The sequence below is a fragment of the Lathyrus oleraceus genome, chromosome 1 (genome assembly GCF_024323335.1).
Source record: "Lathyrus oleraceus cultivar Zhongwan6 chromosome 1, CAAS_Psat_ZW6_1.0, whole genome shotgun sequence".
Taxonomy (NCBI): domain Eukaryota; kingdom Viridiplantae; phylum Streptophyta; class Magnoliopsida; order Fabales; family Fabaceae; genus Lathyrus; species Lathyrus oleraceus.
Window position 1 is genome coordinate 5424002 of NC_066579.1, and position 17910 is coordinate 5441911.

General features: G+C 39.7%; 1 protein-coding gene across 1 annotated transcript; it reads right to left on the bottom strand.

The window, feature by feature from the left end:
- Positions 1-7939: 7939 nt before the first annotated feature.
- Positions 7940-9958, bottom strand: LOC127086729 (uncharacterized). Its single transcript, XM_051027526.1, has 3 exons — positions 8910-9958; positions 8567-8738; positions 7940-8356 (listed from the first exon to the last, which is right to left on the bottom strand). Exons 1-3 carry the CDS (start codon positions 9956-9958, stop codon positions 7940-7942), a joined length of 1638 nt encoding a protein of 545 aa, XP_050883483.1.
- Positions 9959-17910: the final 7952 nt, after the last annotated feature.

Sequence of the window (17910 nt, forward strand, 5' to 3'; positions counted from 1 at the left end):
ATAGCTCTCTGCTCTGGCTTTGGAATCCTGTTCAAAAATCCTGCAACAGTCAACCAAGTCAGAAAACACTCTGATCCGCTGATATCCAATAGCCTGTTTGATCTCGGGATGCAACCCGTTCTCAAACTTCACACATTTCGAAAATTCTCCAGCAGCCTCATTATAGGGAGTGTAATACTTCGACATCTCTGTGAACTTAGCAGCATACTCAGTAACAGACCTGTTACCCTGCTTCAATTCTAAGAACTCTATCTCTTTCTTTCCTCTGACATCCTCTGGAAAGTACTTCCTCAGGAATCTCTCTCTGAACACAGCCCAAGTGATCTCAGCATTCCCAGCAGTTTCCAACTCAGTGCGGGTAGCAACCCACCAATCATCAGCTTCTTCTGACAGCATATGCGTACCGAACCTGACCTTCTGGTTATCGGCACACTCAGTCACTCGGAAGATCCTCTCGATCTCCTTCAACCACTTCTGAGCACCATCTGGATCGTATGCTCCCTTGAACATTGGAGGATTGTTCTTCTGGAACTCACTCAGTTGACGAGTAGCTCCCATCCCCATAACATTCGGATTTCCTCCAAGTACTCCAGCTAGCATACCCAGAGCCTCAGCAATCGCAGCATCATCTCTACCTCTTCCAGCCATCTCTATTCTGAGTTAATCCAACAACTAAAACAATAAGTACTGATAGGGTTACTCAACACCTATCCCGTACAGGGAAACAGAAGAATTACGACTCGACTCGACCGACTATGCTCTGATACCACTAATGTAACACCCTTCTAAAATACCCCAGTTATTTAATTAAAATAATAAACATATAACAATTCAGAGTAATTATGCCATTCAAGGGTGTCACACATAATATTCACACCATTCAACAATATAACGGTCATGCTCTTTTATTAATTCAAAACATAAACATTTGCATAAAACGCAGCGGATAGAGATCTCCTCAATCATGTAAAACATGTAACATTCCCATGTAAATTATTCAACAACATAAAACAACATAATTAAAAGGTTCCCTCCCGATGTTACATCTATCAGAGCACGACCCACTAAGGAGACTACACTAGACTCCAAGCATTCGCTTCTACTCAACTCATTTCTCGTTACCTGAAAAATAGTTGTAAGGGTGAGTTCCTCAATCAATATAATAAGCATTATAGAATATAATGTCATGTTAAGTAATTTAACACATTAATCACCCTAATCGCAACATACAATCAGTAACAGCACATCAGCTCAACATCATACTCAACACCAACATAAAGCACAAGTATAATCTCAAATCATACTCCATAACAACACCAACACACGTATAATATTGGAATACATCCATTCATATTATACGCCATACATACATTATGCAATGAGACTCCACACATGCGGTACCGACTATTCTTGAACATATAGTTCAAGCTCACCGATCCCTCCAGATACGGCTACTAAGCTCACTAGTCCCACTCATTTGAGACCTAGTGACTCACTCACTAATTCCTCACTATGGAAATTAGCTACAGCCCCGAAGGCTAGACTATGCACACTAATAATCTAGCATGCAAACATCAACAACAAAACCACAATGGTTCACTCACTAATTCCTCACTATGGGAATTAGCTACAGCCCCACAGGCTATGCTATGCACGCTAATCATCTAGCAATGCAACATCAACAACAATCCACAATGGACACATGCTCACACTCTAAGCCATACAACAGTCCATTCACAAATACATGCATAATATATACATTCACAGCATTATGCATTTCATCATACATCATCAACCCATGTATCAACACATCCTATCATATCAAATAATTAAACACAGTATTAGCACACTCTACTAATACCTATACTGCTCAAAACAACGGGAAATGATCCCTACTACGTCATACATCAGCTAAGTTACATCACTCAGCCTAAACAACCAAAAACTGCACAACAACAGTTCAGAAAAACCACAAGTCTGCCCATACGCGTATTGCCTATGCCCATATGCGTATGGCGCATTTCCTCGCCCAACCCATACGCGTATCATCCATCTCATACGCGTATGCTACGCGTACCACTCTCCCATACGCGTACCAACAGAGACAAAATCTACGTTCAAATTATCATTTTCCTCACCCATACGCGTAAGGCCTCATCCATACGCGTACCAGCCACATCATACGCGTATTGCCTAGTGCCATACACGTATGACCAGAAACCAGAATTTCCAGATCTGCAATGGCTTTCTCTGCTACGAGATCTATCCAATTCAACCTTCCACAATCCAAATTTTACACACAATTCATTCATCTCATCTAACACGAATCATACACTTTCGATTTCACAAATTGCTAACCTTTCTACCTCTAATTCCTACGAATTTCTTCAATTTTAATCCCAATTTCGTTCATCCCAAAAGTTCACAAATTCATCATACATCATTCAATCAGAGGCAAATCAATGGTTTCTCACTACCCATCACATATTATCCCATAATACCCATTAATCGATGATAAACCCCCCTTACTTGAGTAAATCCGGCAATCTCTGAGCTCCACGCTTTTCCTTCCTTCAACCTTCGTCCTCTGGCTCTTTGCCCTTTTTTCCCTTTTCTGCCTCTTTTTCCCTTTTCACGTGAAAAATAACTCTTTTTACCAAATGGAACCTTTTTACTTATTTCTACTTTTATTCCAATAATAACAATAAAAATAATCCAATAATAATAATCCCAATAATATTCCAATAATTATTATTCCAATAATAATAATAATTCCAATTATTTAATTAAATTAATAAATATATTATTAACTCAATTTAAATAATTATCTTATTTTATCGGGGTGTTACACTATATGCCTTTGGTCGTCCTTTGATCTTGCTTTTAGAAGGAGAGTGATGGGATTGACTTGCTGGGGGATGAAGAAGGATTCCTTGCGGGATGCAACCTCTTGCTCTTATTAAATCCCTAAATTTTACCTAGACCGTCCTTTTGAGTTTTCAGTCTACCGGGATACCCATTTTTGCATAAGTCACCATTTCGGGTTTTCAACATATCGGGCTTTCTCTTTTTTTTCAAGCGTAGTATTTTTCGACTGCATCCGCATTCACCGGGGATGGAAGATCTTCACCATCCATAGTTGCAAGGATTAAGGCTCCTCCAGAGAAGACCTTTCTTACAACATACGGGCCTTCGTAGTTTGACGTCCATTTTCCCCTTGGGTCAGTATGGATTGGAAGGTTTTTTTTCAATACGAGGTCTCCGGCCTTTAGGCTGCGGGGGAAAACCTTTTTTTCATATGCCCTCTTGATGCATTTTTGATAGAGTTAGCCATGGCAGATGGCTGCTAAGCGCTTCTCATCAATGAGGTTTAGTTGGTCAAATTGAGCTTGTACCCACTCAGACTCATAAAGCTTAACATTGGTCAAAATCCTTAAGAAATGAATCTCTACATCGACTGGCAAGGCTGCATCCATGCCATACACAAGGGAGAAGGGAGTTGCCTCAGTGAAAGTGCGCATGAAAGTATGATAGCCGTGTAGTGCGAACGGGAGCATTTCGTGCCAATCTTTGTAGGTTTCCACCATCTTTTGCATGATCTTCTTGATGTTTTTGTTAGCTTCCTTAACAACACCATTCATCTTAGGCCTATAAGGTGATGAGTTGTGATGGTCGATCTTGAAATTTTGGCATAGCTCTTTCATCATTTTATTATTGAGGTTAGATCCATTATCAATAATGATCTTGTCGGGGACCCCATAACGGTAGATGATTTCCTTCCTGAGGAATCGAGTCACCACTTGTCTCGTAACATTAGCGTACAAGGCTGCTTCTACCCATTTTGTGAAGTAGTCAATGGCTACAAGGATGAAACGGTGTCCATTCGAGGCAGTTGGCTCTATGCGTCTGATCACGTCAACGCCCCTACATGGCGAAAGGCCAAGGTGATGTTAGGACATTGAGCAACGTTGGTGACACATGGATCTTGTCGGCGTAGATTGGCACTTGTGGAAGATTTGGACATGGCGATGATAGTCAATCTCCATAGTCATCCAATAGTAGTTGGCGCTTAAGATTTTCTTTACCATAGTGTTCCCACTGGCATGCGTCCTAAAGGATCCTTCGTGAATTTCCATTATAATATGGTTTACTTCTTGCTTCTTCACACATTTAAGCAGAACCGAATCATAATTTCTCTTGTATAATACCCCTCCACTTAAGAAGAATTTGGATGATAGTTTCCTAAGATACTTCTTGTCGGTGATGGACGCATCCACATGGTACTCTTGGTTCTCTAAGAATTTCATGATGTCATAAAACCAAGGATGATTGTCAGCTTCGTCTTCTGCTGCCAGACAGTAAGCAGGTATGTCCAAGTAGTTAAGGTGAAAGGATGGCGCTTCGTTCTTCCACTTAACTTTAAACATGGACGCCAAAGTTTCCAAGGCATCAGCTAGCTTATTCTGCTCTCGAGGGATGTGGTGGAATGTAATCTCATCGAAGTAGGGGATTAGTTTCAAGATATGCTCTTTGTAAGGAATGAGCTTATGATCTCTAGTATCCCAATCTCCTTTGACTTGATGATTACCAAGGTTGAATCTCTATAGACTTCTAGGATTTTGATCCTAAGATTGATAACAGCTTCAATACCAAAGATACAAGCGTCGTATTCGGCCATATTGTTTGTACATTTAAAACATAACCTAGTGGTGAATGGGAGGTGTAAATTAGTTTGATAAGTGATTACTGCCCCAACGCCATTGCCGTGAGCATTAGAAGCTCCATCAAACACCAAGGTCCATTAGGATCTAGGCTCGGGTCCTTCCTCGGGACCGGGGATGTTGCAATCCCTAATTAACATGATGTCCTCATCGGGGAATTCAAAATGCATAGACTGATAGTCCTCCAAGGGTTGTTGTGCAAGATAATCAGACAATACACTCCCTTTGATGGCCTTTTGAGTGACATGTTGGATGTCGTACTCGGTTAAAGCCATTTGCCATCAGGCTACTCTACCAGTTAAAGTCGGCTTCTCAAAGATGTATTTGATGGGATCCATCTTAGAGATGAACAATGTCGTATGAGTGAGCATGTATTGTCTTAAATGTTTGGCAACCCATGCTAGTGCACAACAAGTCTTTTCAAGCATCGAATACCTACTCTCGCAATCAATGAACTTATTGCTCAAGTAGTATATTGCATGTTCTTTTCTACCAGTCTCGTCATGTTGGCCGGGAACACACCCCATAGATCCTTCGAGAACGGTGAGATACATGATTAATGGTCTATCAGGTACATGAGGCATCAACATAGGGGGTTCTTGCAAATACTCTTTTATTTTCTCAAATGCGTCTTGGCAATCATCGTTTCAAATGATGGCTTGATCCTTTCGAAGAAGTTTGAAGATTGGATCACAAGTGGCAGTGAGGTGAGATATGAACCTAACAATATAGTTCAATCTACCTAGGAATCCTTGGAATTCCTTCTCGGTTTTGGGTGCAGGCATAGCTTGTATGGCCTTCACTTTCTCGGGATCTACCTCAATGCCACGTTGGCTAACGATAAAACCTAGCAATTTGCCGGATCTTACCCCAAATGTGCACTTGTTGGGATTAAGCCTCAAATTGAACTTCCTTAGCCTCTCAAACAACTTTTCTAGATTGACAAGGTGTTCCTCTTCGGTTTGAGACTTGACTATCATGTCGTCGACGCAATCTCTTTATGGATCATATTATGAAAGAGAGTGACCATAGCTTGTTGGTATGTGGCGTCGGCGTTCTTCAATCCAAAAGGCATCACTTTGTAGCATAAGATGCCCCATGGTGTTATGAAAGTGGTTTTCTCCATATCTTCTTGAGCCATGCGAATCTGGTTATAACCGGAGAAACCATCCATAAAAGAGAAAACAGAGAACTGAGCGGTATTGTCTACTAGCACGTCAGTATGTGGTATTGGAAAGTCATCTTTGGGACTTGATATATTTAGATCTCTATAATCTATGCATATTCTCACTTTGCCATCCTTCTTAGGTACATGCACAATGTTAGCAATCCATTGAGGATAATTAGAGACCGCTAGGAAGCCGGTGTTAAGCTACTTTTGTACCTCCTCCTTGATTTTCATAGCCATATCGGGACGGGTCCTTCGTAGCTTTTTCTTTACTGGAGAGCATTCTTCTTTAAGAGGAAGATGGTGGACCACAATGTCAGTATCGAGCCCGGGCATGCCTTGGTATGACCATGCAAACACATCTTTGTACTCCTTCAAGAGCTCGATCAATTTTGCCTTCACCTCAACTTGTAGAACGGAGCCGACTTAGACTTCTTTTGGTTCCTTGTCCGTCCCAAGGTTAATCACTTCCATCGATTCTTCGCGCGGCTGGATGACTTTTTCCTCTTGCTTGAGCAGCCTTGCCAATTCTTTGGGGAGTTCGACCTCTTCCTCACACTCTTCATCAGCTTGATTAATCGGGTTGTCAAAGTCGTATGAGACCGTAGCAGAATTGTCATTGGTGGTTGTCGAGGGTGATCTGCACGATTTAAGGCCCACACTTTTATTGATATGAAAGAAAGGATGATTTGAAAATATTTTTTATTTTATTTTAAGAAAATCGCCATTTTGAAAAAGGTGAATAAATAAATGAAAGACAAGGATCTCAAAATTGATTGCAAACATGAACCTTTTTCATTAATGATTAATAAGGAAATTTGATGAGACCCTACAAATGATTCCCCCATGCCTTGGGCTTAACATGGGTTCTTTTGATAAAAATAAAGGAAAACAACATTGGGAATTACGTTTTAATCAGGGTCACTTTAGGTATTTCAATATCGGTCCATTTGGTGGCACCCTTTCCATCAGTCTTTGTGAAGATCAATCCAACATCTTCTTCTTCGTCTTCTTCCACAACACAGATACGGTCGTCATCAAGGTAACCAACACTTGAGAAGTTTTTGGATAACAGGAGTACTGATCCCTTTATAGCTATTGGTGCGGGCTTCTTCAAATTCTGGGAGTTGTATCCTAAACTGGTACCGTCCTTGTTGGCAGGCAGTTCAAGCATTCTTCCTCATCCTTGGGGATGTCCATCCTTTATGATTTTCAGGGCGTCCTTAAGAGAGGCCATTGGATATTCAACATCTTTTGATTCATCCCTGGCTGGGCGAACCATTTCAACATTGATAACTTCAAATGATTGGAACGAGATTTCCCTAATCTCCCCTTCTCCTTCAACGTAACAGAAAGATGCAGGGTGACTTACCACAATGTCCTCCTCACCCTCGACAACAACCAGTTTATCGTCAGCTAAGAATTTCAATCTTTGGTGGAGCATTGAAGTGACTGCACCAGCTGAATGGATCCAAGGCCTTCCAAGCAGATAATTGTAGGCTGGATAAATGTCCATTATGAAGAAAGTGATACAGAAAGTATGTGGACCAATCTTCATGGGCAAATTCACCTCATTGATTACAATCCTCCTAGTCCCATCAAATGCTCTTACTATAAGCTCACTCAGTTTCATTACGAGTCCTTTAACAGTTAGCTTAGCAAGGGAGCTCCTAGGCATCACATTGAGGGAATACCTAGTGTCTACTAAAACTCTTGATAGGATTGTGTCCACACACTCAATAGAAATATGGAGAGCCTTGTTATGATTCCTCCCACCGGCGGGAAGTTCTTCATCACTGAAACCTAAGCTTAAGCTAGTAGCGATATTGTTAACTACCCCTTCAAACTGACAAACAGAGATCTCTTGTGGTATGTGAGCTATCCTCAATTTTTTTACCAAATCATCCCTATGGGCCTCCGAGCACATTAATAAAGACAACATTGAGATCTTCGAGTGTGTCTGGTTAAGCTGATCAACTACTCAATAATCGCTCTTCTTGATAGTGCATAAGAACTCTTCTACTTCATTGGAAGGTGTAAGGTCTTATCTTTACTTAGCGCCATCAATTTGTTTGCCTTTGTCTGAAGCTGAAGGATTGATAGTTCCAATTGGAGTGGGTGCTGGCGTAAATATCCTTCCACTTCTCGTGATTCCACCAGTGCCGGTGATATTGATCATTGGATCATTAGACTTCAATGGTTCTTCTTGAATCTTCTGACCATGGATGTAGACTGAGGTGTCATACACCCATGGGACTGCCTTAGTGTTAACATACATGAATGGCGTGGGAACTGTTATTATGATCGGAGTAACATGATTTGTTGACAGAGTTAACTGAGAAAAGTTATATGGAATTTGCAGAGGAGAGATTTTGTCATATGGTATCTCGAGGGTAGACACGTCTTCTTTTATGGACGGGCAGTCTACCACCAAGATACCTTGGTTCATTAATCGTTGTATGACAGACTTCAATATTTTACATTGTTACGGGTTAATCATATAGTGTTCACAATCATTACTACAGACGGGAAAGGAATTATCCTTCATTAAAGCATTCTTGATCTCGATGAGTGGTATTTTTAACTCGTCCACATAGGACATCAATCTTCTTCCATTGTCAACTTCCACCATATTCACGACTGAATTATTATGAGGGGGCATCGGGTTGTTATTTACATTCGGCCCATTGGGGGTGAATGTGATTGCCTTAGAATCAATAAGATCTTGAACCTTGTACTTTAATGCTTTATAATTCTCGATGGATTGCCCAGGAGCACCAGAATGAATTTCACAGTGGACATTTGCATCATAATCGGGAGGAAGAACCGCTGGTGGGGGTCCCAACTCCCTTAGTTGTATAAGTGATCCCCTCAATAAATATGGTAGAATGTGGCTATACGGCATGGGAACCGTGTCAAATCTTCTCTCGGGCCTTCGCACCCTTTGTTGTTGTTGTTGATACTGTGGTTGCTGATGTTGCGGTTGTTGTTGATACCGTTGTTGTTGTGGTTGTTGGTACTGTTGTTGTTGTTGAGTTTGAACAGGAATTATAAATGGTTGTTGTTGACTAGGTTGGACGGGAGCTACGGCGGCTACTTGCGGATAAGTGGGATTTCTTGTTTGAATGATGGATGTGGCATTGGTCTCGCCTTCTTGTTTTTTACCGTAGGGAACAAAAGGTTTCTTCGATGCACTAGAAGTACTGTCAGAGTTCTGGATCTTGCCCATGTTAATCATATTTTCTATCCTTTCACCGGCTAAGACCAGGTCGGAAAAGCCCAAAGAGGTGCTCCCTACCATTCTGTCAAGGTATGGGCATTGCAAGTTACCCATAAAGATGTATACCAGTTGCCTTTCTAGCAATGTGGGTTGTACCCTAGTAGCTAATTCCCTCCACCGTTGAGCATACTCTTTGAAGGACTCCTCAGACCTTTGAGTCAGATTTTGCAACTGCGTGCAATTAGGTGCCATATCAGTGTTGTACCGATAGTGCTTGAGGAATGCTTTGGCCATTTCCCTCCATGTGTGAATATGGAGGCCCTCGAGTTGCATATACCAATCCAAAGATGCCCCACTAAGGGAATCTTGGAAAAAATGCATTAATAGTTGATCATCACTGGAATAAGCGACCATATTTCGACAGTATGCCCTAATGTGAGTCCTCGGGTCGCTATTTCCCTTATATTTTTCAAAGTCTGGAACTTTTAACTTGGCCGAAATGATGACCCCGGGCACTAGGCACATTTCTACCGCGTCAAGACCCAAAACATCGGTGTTCCCCATTGTCTTGAGCTTCTCCTCGATAGCCTTTACCTTCCTCTCCACCTCGTTGGTTGCTGAACCGAAAGCGTCATACTGAGAAGCAGCCCTTGGGCTGAAGAATGCATAATATCGGTCGTCTATTTCAAAAACATGAGGACGAGGATTGCCGTTTGGAACACCACCGGGTGCACTAATGTTAATTAGAGGATTAACTTGAGGAACTGGATTCGGAGTCTCGACCGCTGGATGGGTAGGAGGATTGGTAGTACTGGCACGTTGGTTCATTTCTTCTTGCATTTTTGCCATAATTTCTTGGCCTTTTGTGACTTCTTGAATAGTCTCCATCAACTACCACATTTGGGACCGCATCTGGGATGTTTCCTCCTGAAGGGCAGCTTGGTTTTCTTGAAGTTGCTCCATGACAGCTTGTCGATGTCCTCGCGTATCGTACCGAAAAGTCAGCTTTGGAGAGTGGTTCTGGTCAGAAAAAAGGGTGGATGGATGAGTTTTTATGTTTTGAAAGATGAAAATGATGCATGAATGTTTTTGTTTTGTTTTATGTTAAAGCAAAGCTCTTTTTAGTTATTCGTGTTTATTCATTGCAAAAACTACTTGACAGTTTACATTCACAATCATAGATAAAGGAAAATACAATAGAGAAAATCACAAAGCTTTCATTCATCCTTTGAAGGGAAAATAGATTTAAATACATGGAAGTTGCAAAATAGAAGTAACGGAAACAAATAAACCAACTAGATATCCATCCTAAAAGTGACCCCTTGAGACTTGCGGGGAGCCTCAATGTCGGTGATGAGTTCGGCCATCGTCTTCTTGCAGAATTTGACGAAGTGATCGACCTTTTCGAGGGTATTATCTGGGCACATGATCATATCAGGCTCCTTCAACTTATCGGGAAAGTCTTGAAGGGCATAGTTAGTTAATACTGCCATGTTGGCGTATTTGTCCCTCCACTCGTCGTAAAGAGCTTGGAGATTATGGATGATTCCATCCCTTTGAGCGATGGTAGCTTCGGATCCATGGCAACGCTCCTCCCAATGTCTACAGTTGTTTTGCAACTCTACATAGGCTTGGTCATAGATCCCCCTCTTCAAGTTCTTGATTTTCTCACAAGCTCGTCCAAGGTTGAACTGCTCACGCAAGAAGCTTCGGTGAATCTTTTCTCTCTCTAGTTGTTCCTTGGCCAGAAGGTCCTTATACTCTTTTAGAGTGGTCCTTAGTTCGAGAATCTGGGCCTCATAATCTTCCCTCGCTTATTTCTTCATGGAATTATACCTCTCGACAATATTCTCAAGGTCCTTGATGATTCAGGATGCTCGATCCAACTCGTCGTTACGGAAGTCTAGCTCAAAATTAGCTCTTTGTAGAGCTCCTCCAACCCAAACTCTTTATCCCTCAGCTAATCGGAGCCTCTTCTTGCTATCTTCGAATTTTTCGCAAACTTGCTTACCCTTATCCTCCAAGACGTGGTTACGTTCCTTGGCACGATTGAGTTGGACTCGTAATTGAGTGTTTTCCAACTCAAGCTCTTTGATTTGGCTGGTAAGTTTGTCCATGTCCTCTTGTAGGATAGGCTCGGGCTTGGGTATCAACGGGAATGAAGAAGGGTCAAACAAAAACGACATCTTAACAACCCTAGCCATCTCTCTTACCCACACATAGTAGGGTTCCTTGGATAGGATGTTTTTCTTACCCCATTCTTGGTCAATACGGACTATGCTTGTCTAATCTTTTCGCACTCTTTTCACATTTGAATCAAGCAGATCCACGATATTGATATGTATGGAATGAAATATCTTTCCTCGGGAGGACTCGTCATGGTGTACCCTAGTTTTCTCTTGAGTATAGCAGGGTTGTAGTTGATGCAACCTTGCGTTCCTATTAAGGGTACGTTAGAGAACTCTCCACATCTTGCGATGGCGTCTTTTGTATCTCATTCCCTCTTGTACCATAGAATTGAGTTGGCAGAGAGAGATGCAAACCTTTGCGGCCATGTCAGTTTGTTTTCAGCAAAAGGTCTACTTTGAGGCATGCAAGCCCTCATCCATAGATGTAACATAGGAGCACAACAGAGGAAAGTACCTCAATTCTTCTCATGCCTTGTATGAAAGGTATGGTAGAAGTCGGCAAGTAAAAAAGGCACCAGATTCTTTGTTAGAAAGACTTCAACTGCTAAATGATCCACGAACTTGTCCACATTTAGGAAGAGGATAATTCCATGAATCAAAAGTGTCAAGGTTGCACTACAGAAGTCGGGTCTTCCTTTTTTAATCATTTCCCAAGCATAGGCTTCGAGGAACTTTTGGGTTAAACCTTTGATAGATCCTTTAACGCCTCAGTTGGCCACTAGCTTGTTGGCATTGACGCCCAAGGCGAGTGAGAGCTCGGTCAAACAAAAGCCTTCTTCCAACTTCGGGAAAGGGTTGTAATCTTTGATTGATCGGTTGAGGAGTCTCTTGAGGTCTTCCAAGGTTGGAGAGATTTGGAAGTCGGGGAAAGTGAAGCATCTTAAAGGGACGTCATAGTATTGGGCCATTGTAGTGATAACACCATAGTCAACCTTCTCAGTTAGAAGATCTATGATGTTCCCAAAATTGGATCTAAACTTGTTGTCTTTGAGAGCTACGACCTTTGAGCAGAGAACCTTTAATGAACTGATGTCGGGACTCTTGAAGCGGAAAGTAGAGGTGTTTTTCCTTGTTGAAGTATCCATGATTGTGTCGGAAAATAGTCTTGTAATTACGCGTTCGAACAAACGGAAATTTTAAGAGCTTTGCTTATTATTTTGATGATGAATGAATGTATGGATGAATGATTGGTTTATTATTTCCATAGGATTTTAGGCATGGGTTCATGGTTTTGGACCATCGTGACGAAGCATGGAGTTAATAATGACTGCTTAGTAAACCAAGGTTCCCGCTTTGTGTGATCTAAGGCTTTTGGAAAATTGGGTGTAAGGCACTGCCCCTAGAGTCATGGACTTCCTTGACTGTTTATGTCAATATACTTGCCAGGCGACTGCTCCATCAAAGTCATCTACTCTAAGTGAGATCTTCATATCGACCCTTACGAGGAAGGCACCTCGGTGGCCTATACTACGCGACCATCGGTCAAGGATAGCCATAGTTTAAAGGTTCTAAAATGGGTCTTAGGGTCATTGACTCTAGTAAAAGAAAAGATGCTTACGCTGAAAGCATGACGGTCATCAATCCCCTTAAGAGAATCTACCACTAAGTGAGGTTCTCGTACGACCCTAACGAGGAAGACACCTCACAGATTAATACTACTCTACCTCTCCTATCTCAAGTAAAACTCTCACTCAGGTGGATAGTCTTTCACACAAGGTTTTTCTTTGCAATCATTATTGCTTCCAAAATTCTTCGTCATAGAGCCAAAGTTTCGGACCAACGGTCAAACAAAGAAAATATGTACAGGTTAGCAACAAAAGCAATATACGTAGAAAAAATAAATAATAGATAAATCTCCACGTGCGTAAAAGAGGAACAACCCAAACTAGGCTAGACTTAGGGAAAAACGGTATTCCCCAACAGAGTCGCCAGCTGTCGCTACCAGGATTTTACGATAATGAAATCAGGACTAAAGAGATGCCAAAGAGAGGCAAAATCAGAAGAGTTGCCACCGAATTTTATTTAGTTTACCTCTATCGGAGAGGCGAGGTTAAATAATCGATAAAAATCTCAAAAGATACGTGCATGGGAAGTGCTAAAAGAGAATAAGGAACCGGTCTCGCAACCGAGGTTTGGGTTCGGAAGTCGGTTACGCAAGGGGAAGGTATTAGCACCCCTTACGTCCATGGTACTCCATGGGAACCATTTTCAAAAGAATATGTGTGAAAGAGGGGGTGTTTTATTATTATAGTGCTCGCCAAAGATTGGGACCCTTGTGCCTACGTATCACTCATTCGGGGATGAGGAATCAGAGCTCCGTAGTTCGGAGTAGAAAATGTTTGTGTGTTGGTTGATTTTACCTTTGAGAAAAGGGTTTCGGGATGATGCTCTAAGCCACAAAAATGAGTTTGATGAGTTGTATTATTTTTACCTCGAATAAGGGTTTTATGAAATGAATGTTTGTGATTATATTGCACTAAAGTCTATGGGCGGAGGCGATAAACAACAAGCCAAACGTCTTGCATCCAAAATAATCAGAGTAAGGGTATGAATGCTCAATTCTTACTCATTCATCACCACTTAAGGCTCGTGGCACACAATAATAATCGTAATTTTATTGTATTTTAAATTTGATTATGAAAATGCCACATGACGTTGAATCAAGGGTTTGGTTTATTCGATTGTGAAATTTGGCTTATGCAACATGAATGCAAAGTAACCAATAAGAAACTAAAGGGTCTCATTGTAAGGTAGCCCAGGAGAAAGTCTTGTGTGTGAAAAAGTGACCTAAGCTAAACAATGGATAATTGTCTTATAAACATGTCCCCCTAAGGTGGTGCCATGATGCCATTCTTACAACATGCATGTAAGTTACGAATAAAATCCAACATTTACAAAGTATCACAAAGATAAGGAGAAGACCTCCAAGCAAAGATCCTAAAATGAAATCCTCTAAGTCCAAGTTGATTAAGAGTAGAGTGAATATTTTTGGTCTAATCATTTTATCATGTTTTTACTGTTTTTAATGTTTGATGACAATAAAATAAATAACAAGTAAATAAATATGCATAGTGAGTTTGTACAATGATGATGGTTGTAACACCCCGATGAAAGTAAGATAATTGTTTAAATTAAGTTAATATTTTATTTATTAATTTAATTAAATAATTAGAAAATTATTGGATTATTAATATTATTATTGGGATAATATTATTGGGTTTTATTATTGGAGTATATAAGTTGGAATAATAAAAAGTCCCATTTTTGGTAAAAAGGTTAATTTCACGTGAAAAGGGAAAAGAGGCAGAAAGGGCAAAAAGCAAAAGAACGAAGGTTGAAGGAAGGGAAAGCTTGGAGCTCAGAGACTGCCGGATTAACTCAGGTAAGGGGGGTTTATCATCGATTAATGGGTCTTATGGGATAGCATGTAATGGGTAGTGATGAACCTCTGAAATTGACTCTGATTGAAATGATATGTGATGAATTTGTGAAATATTGATGAATGAAATTGGATGATAATTGATGAAATTGTAGGAATTAGATGTAGTAGGGTTAGCGATTTGAGAAGTTGAATGTATCTGAGTTGTAATTGATAAAACGAACGAACGTGTATGAAAAATTGGACTGTGAGAGGTTGGATCTGAAGGATCTCGTAGCAGAGAAAACCCATAGCAGATCTGGAAAACTGGATTCTGGTCATACGCGTATGGCACTAGGCAATACGCGTATGGGATGGCTTGAAAATGGGGGTTTTGGCGCTGGTACGCGCCATACGCGTGTGATACGCGTATCCCTGGAGTGGTACGCGTATGGTGTATGCTATACGCGTATGAGTGAAAGAGATGATGTTTTGAACGTGAAAGCGTCTCTGTTGGTACGCGTATGAGGTTGTGGTACGCGTAGCATACGCGTATGGGCGTGGGCGATACGCGTATGGGTTGGGCGAGGGAATGCGCCATACGCGTATGGACATAGGCGATACGCGTATGGGCAGACTTGTGGTTTCCCTGAACAATGGTTGTGCAGTTTTGGTTGTTTAGGCTGAGTGATGTACTTAGCTGAGGTATGATGTTGTAGGGATCATTTCCCGTTGTTTTGAATAGTATAGGTATTAGTAGAGTGTGCTAATACTATGATTGATTAGGTGGCATGATATGATATGCTTTTGTTGATGATATGTGATGGTATACATGATGATGTGAATGTATGCATTTGTGAATAGACTGTTTTGTGGCTTAGAGTGTGAGCATATGTCTATTCTTGAGTTGTTGTTGTTGTTGCATTGCTAGGTGATTAGCATGCATATTGTGGCCCATTTGGGGTGGTAGCTAATTCCCATGGTGAGGAATTAGTGAGTAAATCATTTTGATTATTGTTGATGTTTGCATGCTAGGTGATTAGCGTGCATAGCATGGCCCATTTGGGGTGGTAGCTAATTCCCATGGTGAGGAATTAGTGAGTGAGTCACTATGTCTCAAATGAGTGGGACTAGTGAGCTTGGTAGCCGTGCCGGGATTGGACGGTGAGGTTGAACTATATGTTCACAAAATAGTCGGTACCGCATGCATGGAGTCTCATTGCATAATATATGTATGGCGTGTAATATGAATGGATGTATTCCAATATTACACGTGTATTTGTGTTGGTATTGTTGTGTTGTTATGGAGTATGATGTTGAATTAATATGCTGTTCCTGAATGGGTGTTTTGATTAGGGTGATGAAGTGTGTTGAATCACTTAACATAACATGATATTTTCTAATACTCATTATATTGATTGAGGAACTCACCCTTACACTATTTTTCAGGTAACGAGAAATGAGTTGAGTAGAAGCTAATTGTTGGAGTCTAGCGTAGTCTCCGTAGTGGGTCGTGCTCTGATAGATGTAACATCGGGATGGGTTGTCTTAACTTGTTTTGAATGTTTTATTGTTGGTCGAGAACCATTTTCCATGTAATGCTTTACATGATTGATGAAATTATATCCGCTGTGTTTTATGCAATTGTTTAAGTTTTAAATTAATAAAAGAGCATGACCTCTATATTGTTGAATGGTGTGAATATTATGTGTGACACCCTTGAAGTGCATAATTACTCTAAATTGTTATATGTTTATTATTTTAATTTAATTATTGGGGTATTTTAGAAGGGTGTTACAATGGTAACGAATACTTGAATGTAAATTACAAGGTAATGACATAAAAGTAAGTTAAAAGATAAAGAATGGCAATATCACAATAATGGTTAGTGGATATAAATGACATTAAAATAAATAACAAGTTAGTAGTACCAAAATTACAATAACAAAGGTTAGTGATAAACAAAGTTAGTGAAGTATAATTAATGGTTAATAATATGTGCAAAAATGAACATTTTGAGGACTATTTTTCCATAGGTCAAAACTCAAAATATGACACATTAAGGGATAACTTATCATTGATACAAAATATTAAAAATGATTAATAGTCACCTAATAGATTTGTAACAAAGAAAGTTATACAATCATAAGTTCATCCATCAATATTTTAAACAATTATGATCTGTTATCTTTGTTTTGTTTTTACTCCCCTTTTTTATTTAGCAAGATAATAAAAGAGTAAATAAATTAGCATAATGTAAATGATGTGGTTAGATAACAATAAACATAAACATAAAACACTTGAAATAAAGTGAAAAATAAAATAAATTGCAAGAAAGTAAAGTGCAATAATGTAAATGTTAGGAATAGGTAAATAATGAACATAAACATAAAGTAAATGAAATAAAATAAACAATAAAGTAAATTGCAAGGAATTAAAGTGCAATAATATAAATGTTAGAAGTTAGTAGTTAATGGTTAGTAGAATAACAATAAAAAAATGGTTTCATCTATGCATCAAATGACTCAAATATGGTTGAAATAGAGACAATCTATCAATGCATCAAAGTAACATGAATGATCTAATGATCAATCATTAATAGGTTTGAAACATTAAAGATTTAATAAATCGTAAACAACCATGGCCATGATCTAATAGACCTCATTAACCAAAAAAATGTAACAACAAATCAATAATAAAAGTAAATAATAACAAACACAAAGCAACCACAAAAAAATGAACAAAAAGGTAGTAAGAGCAAAAAATCTAAAAAAAAAGTGTGTAAACCAAAGTTAATCATTTTTTGCAAACTTGAATCTAAAACATCTCAAAAGACCAACCAAGAACAAACAACTATTTTTCAATAAAAAATAGAACCAAAAAGTTAAAAAAGTTTAAGCTAAAATCATTACCCAAAAAATGTGAAAAAAGTTAGGTTGAAATGGTGTTGAGCTTGAATGTGAAGTAATGGGTTTGAGATGAAAATATTTGTGGTGAAAGCTTAGTGAAGGGGTTGAGTTCTGAGTGTTAGAGAGTGAGAAGTTTTGAGGAAAAAATGTGAAATGGAAAAAAGTTGGTGGGGGTGACTTTTAGGAGAGAAATATTTTTTTGTTTTGATTTAGGTTTTGGAGAAGAGGGGGTTGAATGATATTTTTTCAGAACTTTTGGGGGATAGAAAGCATGAAAAATAAGGGAAAATAATGCCTCTATTTATAGGGAAATAAAGTGGATAAGTGGGGGAAATAAAAAGCATT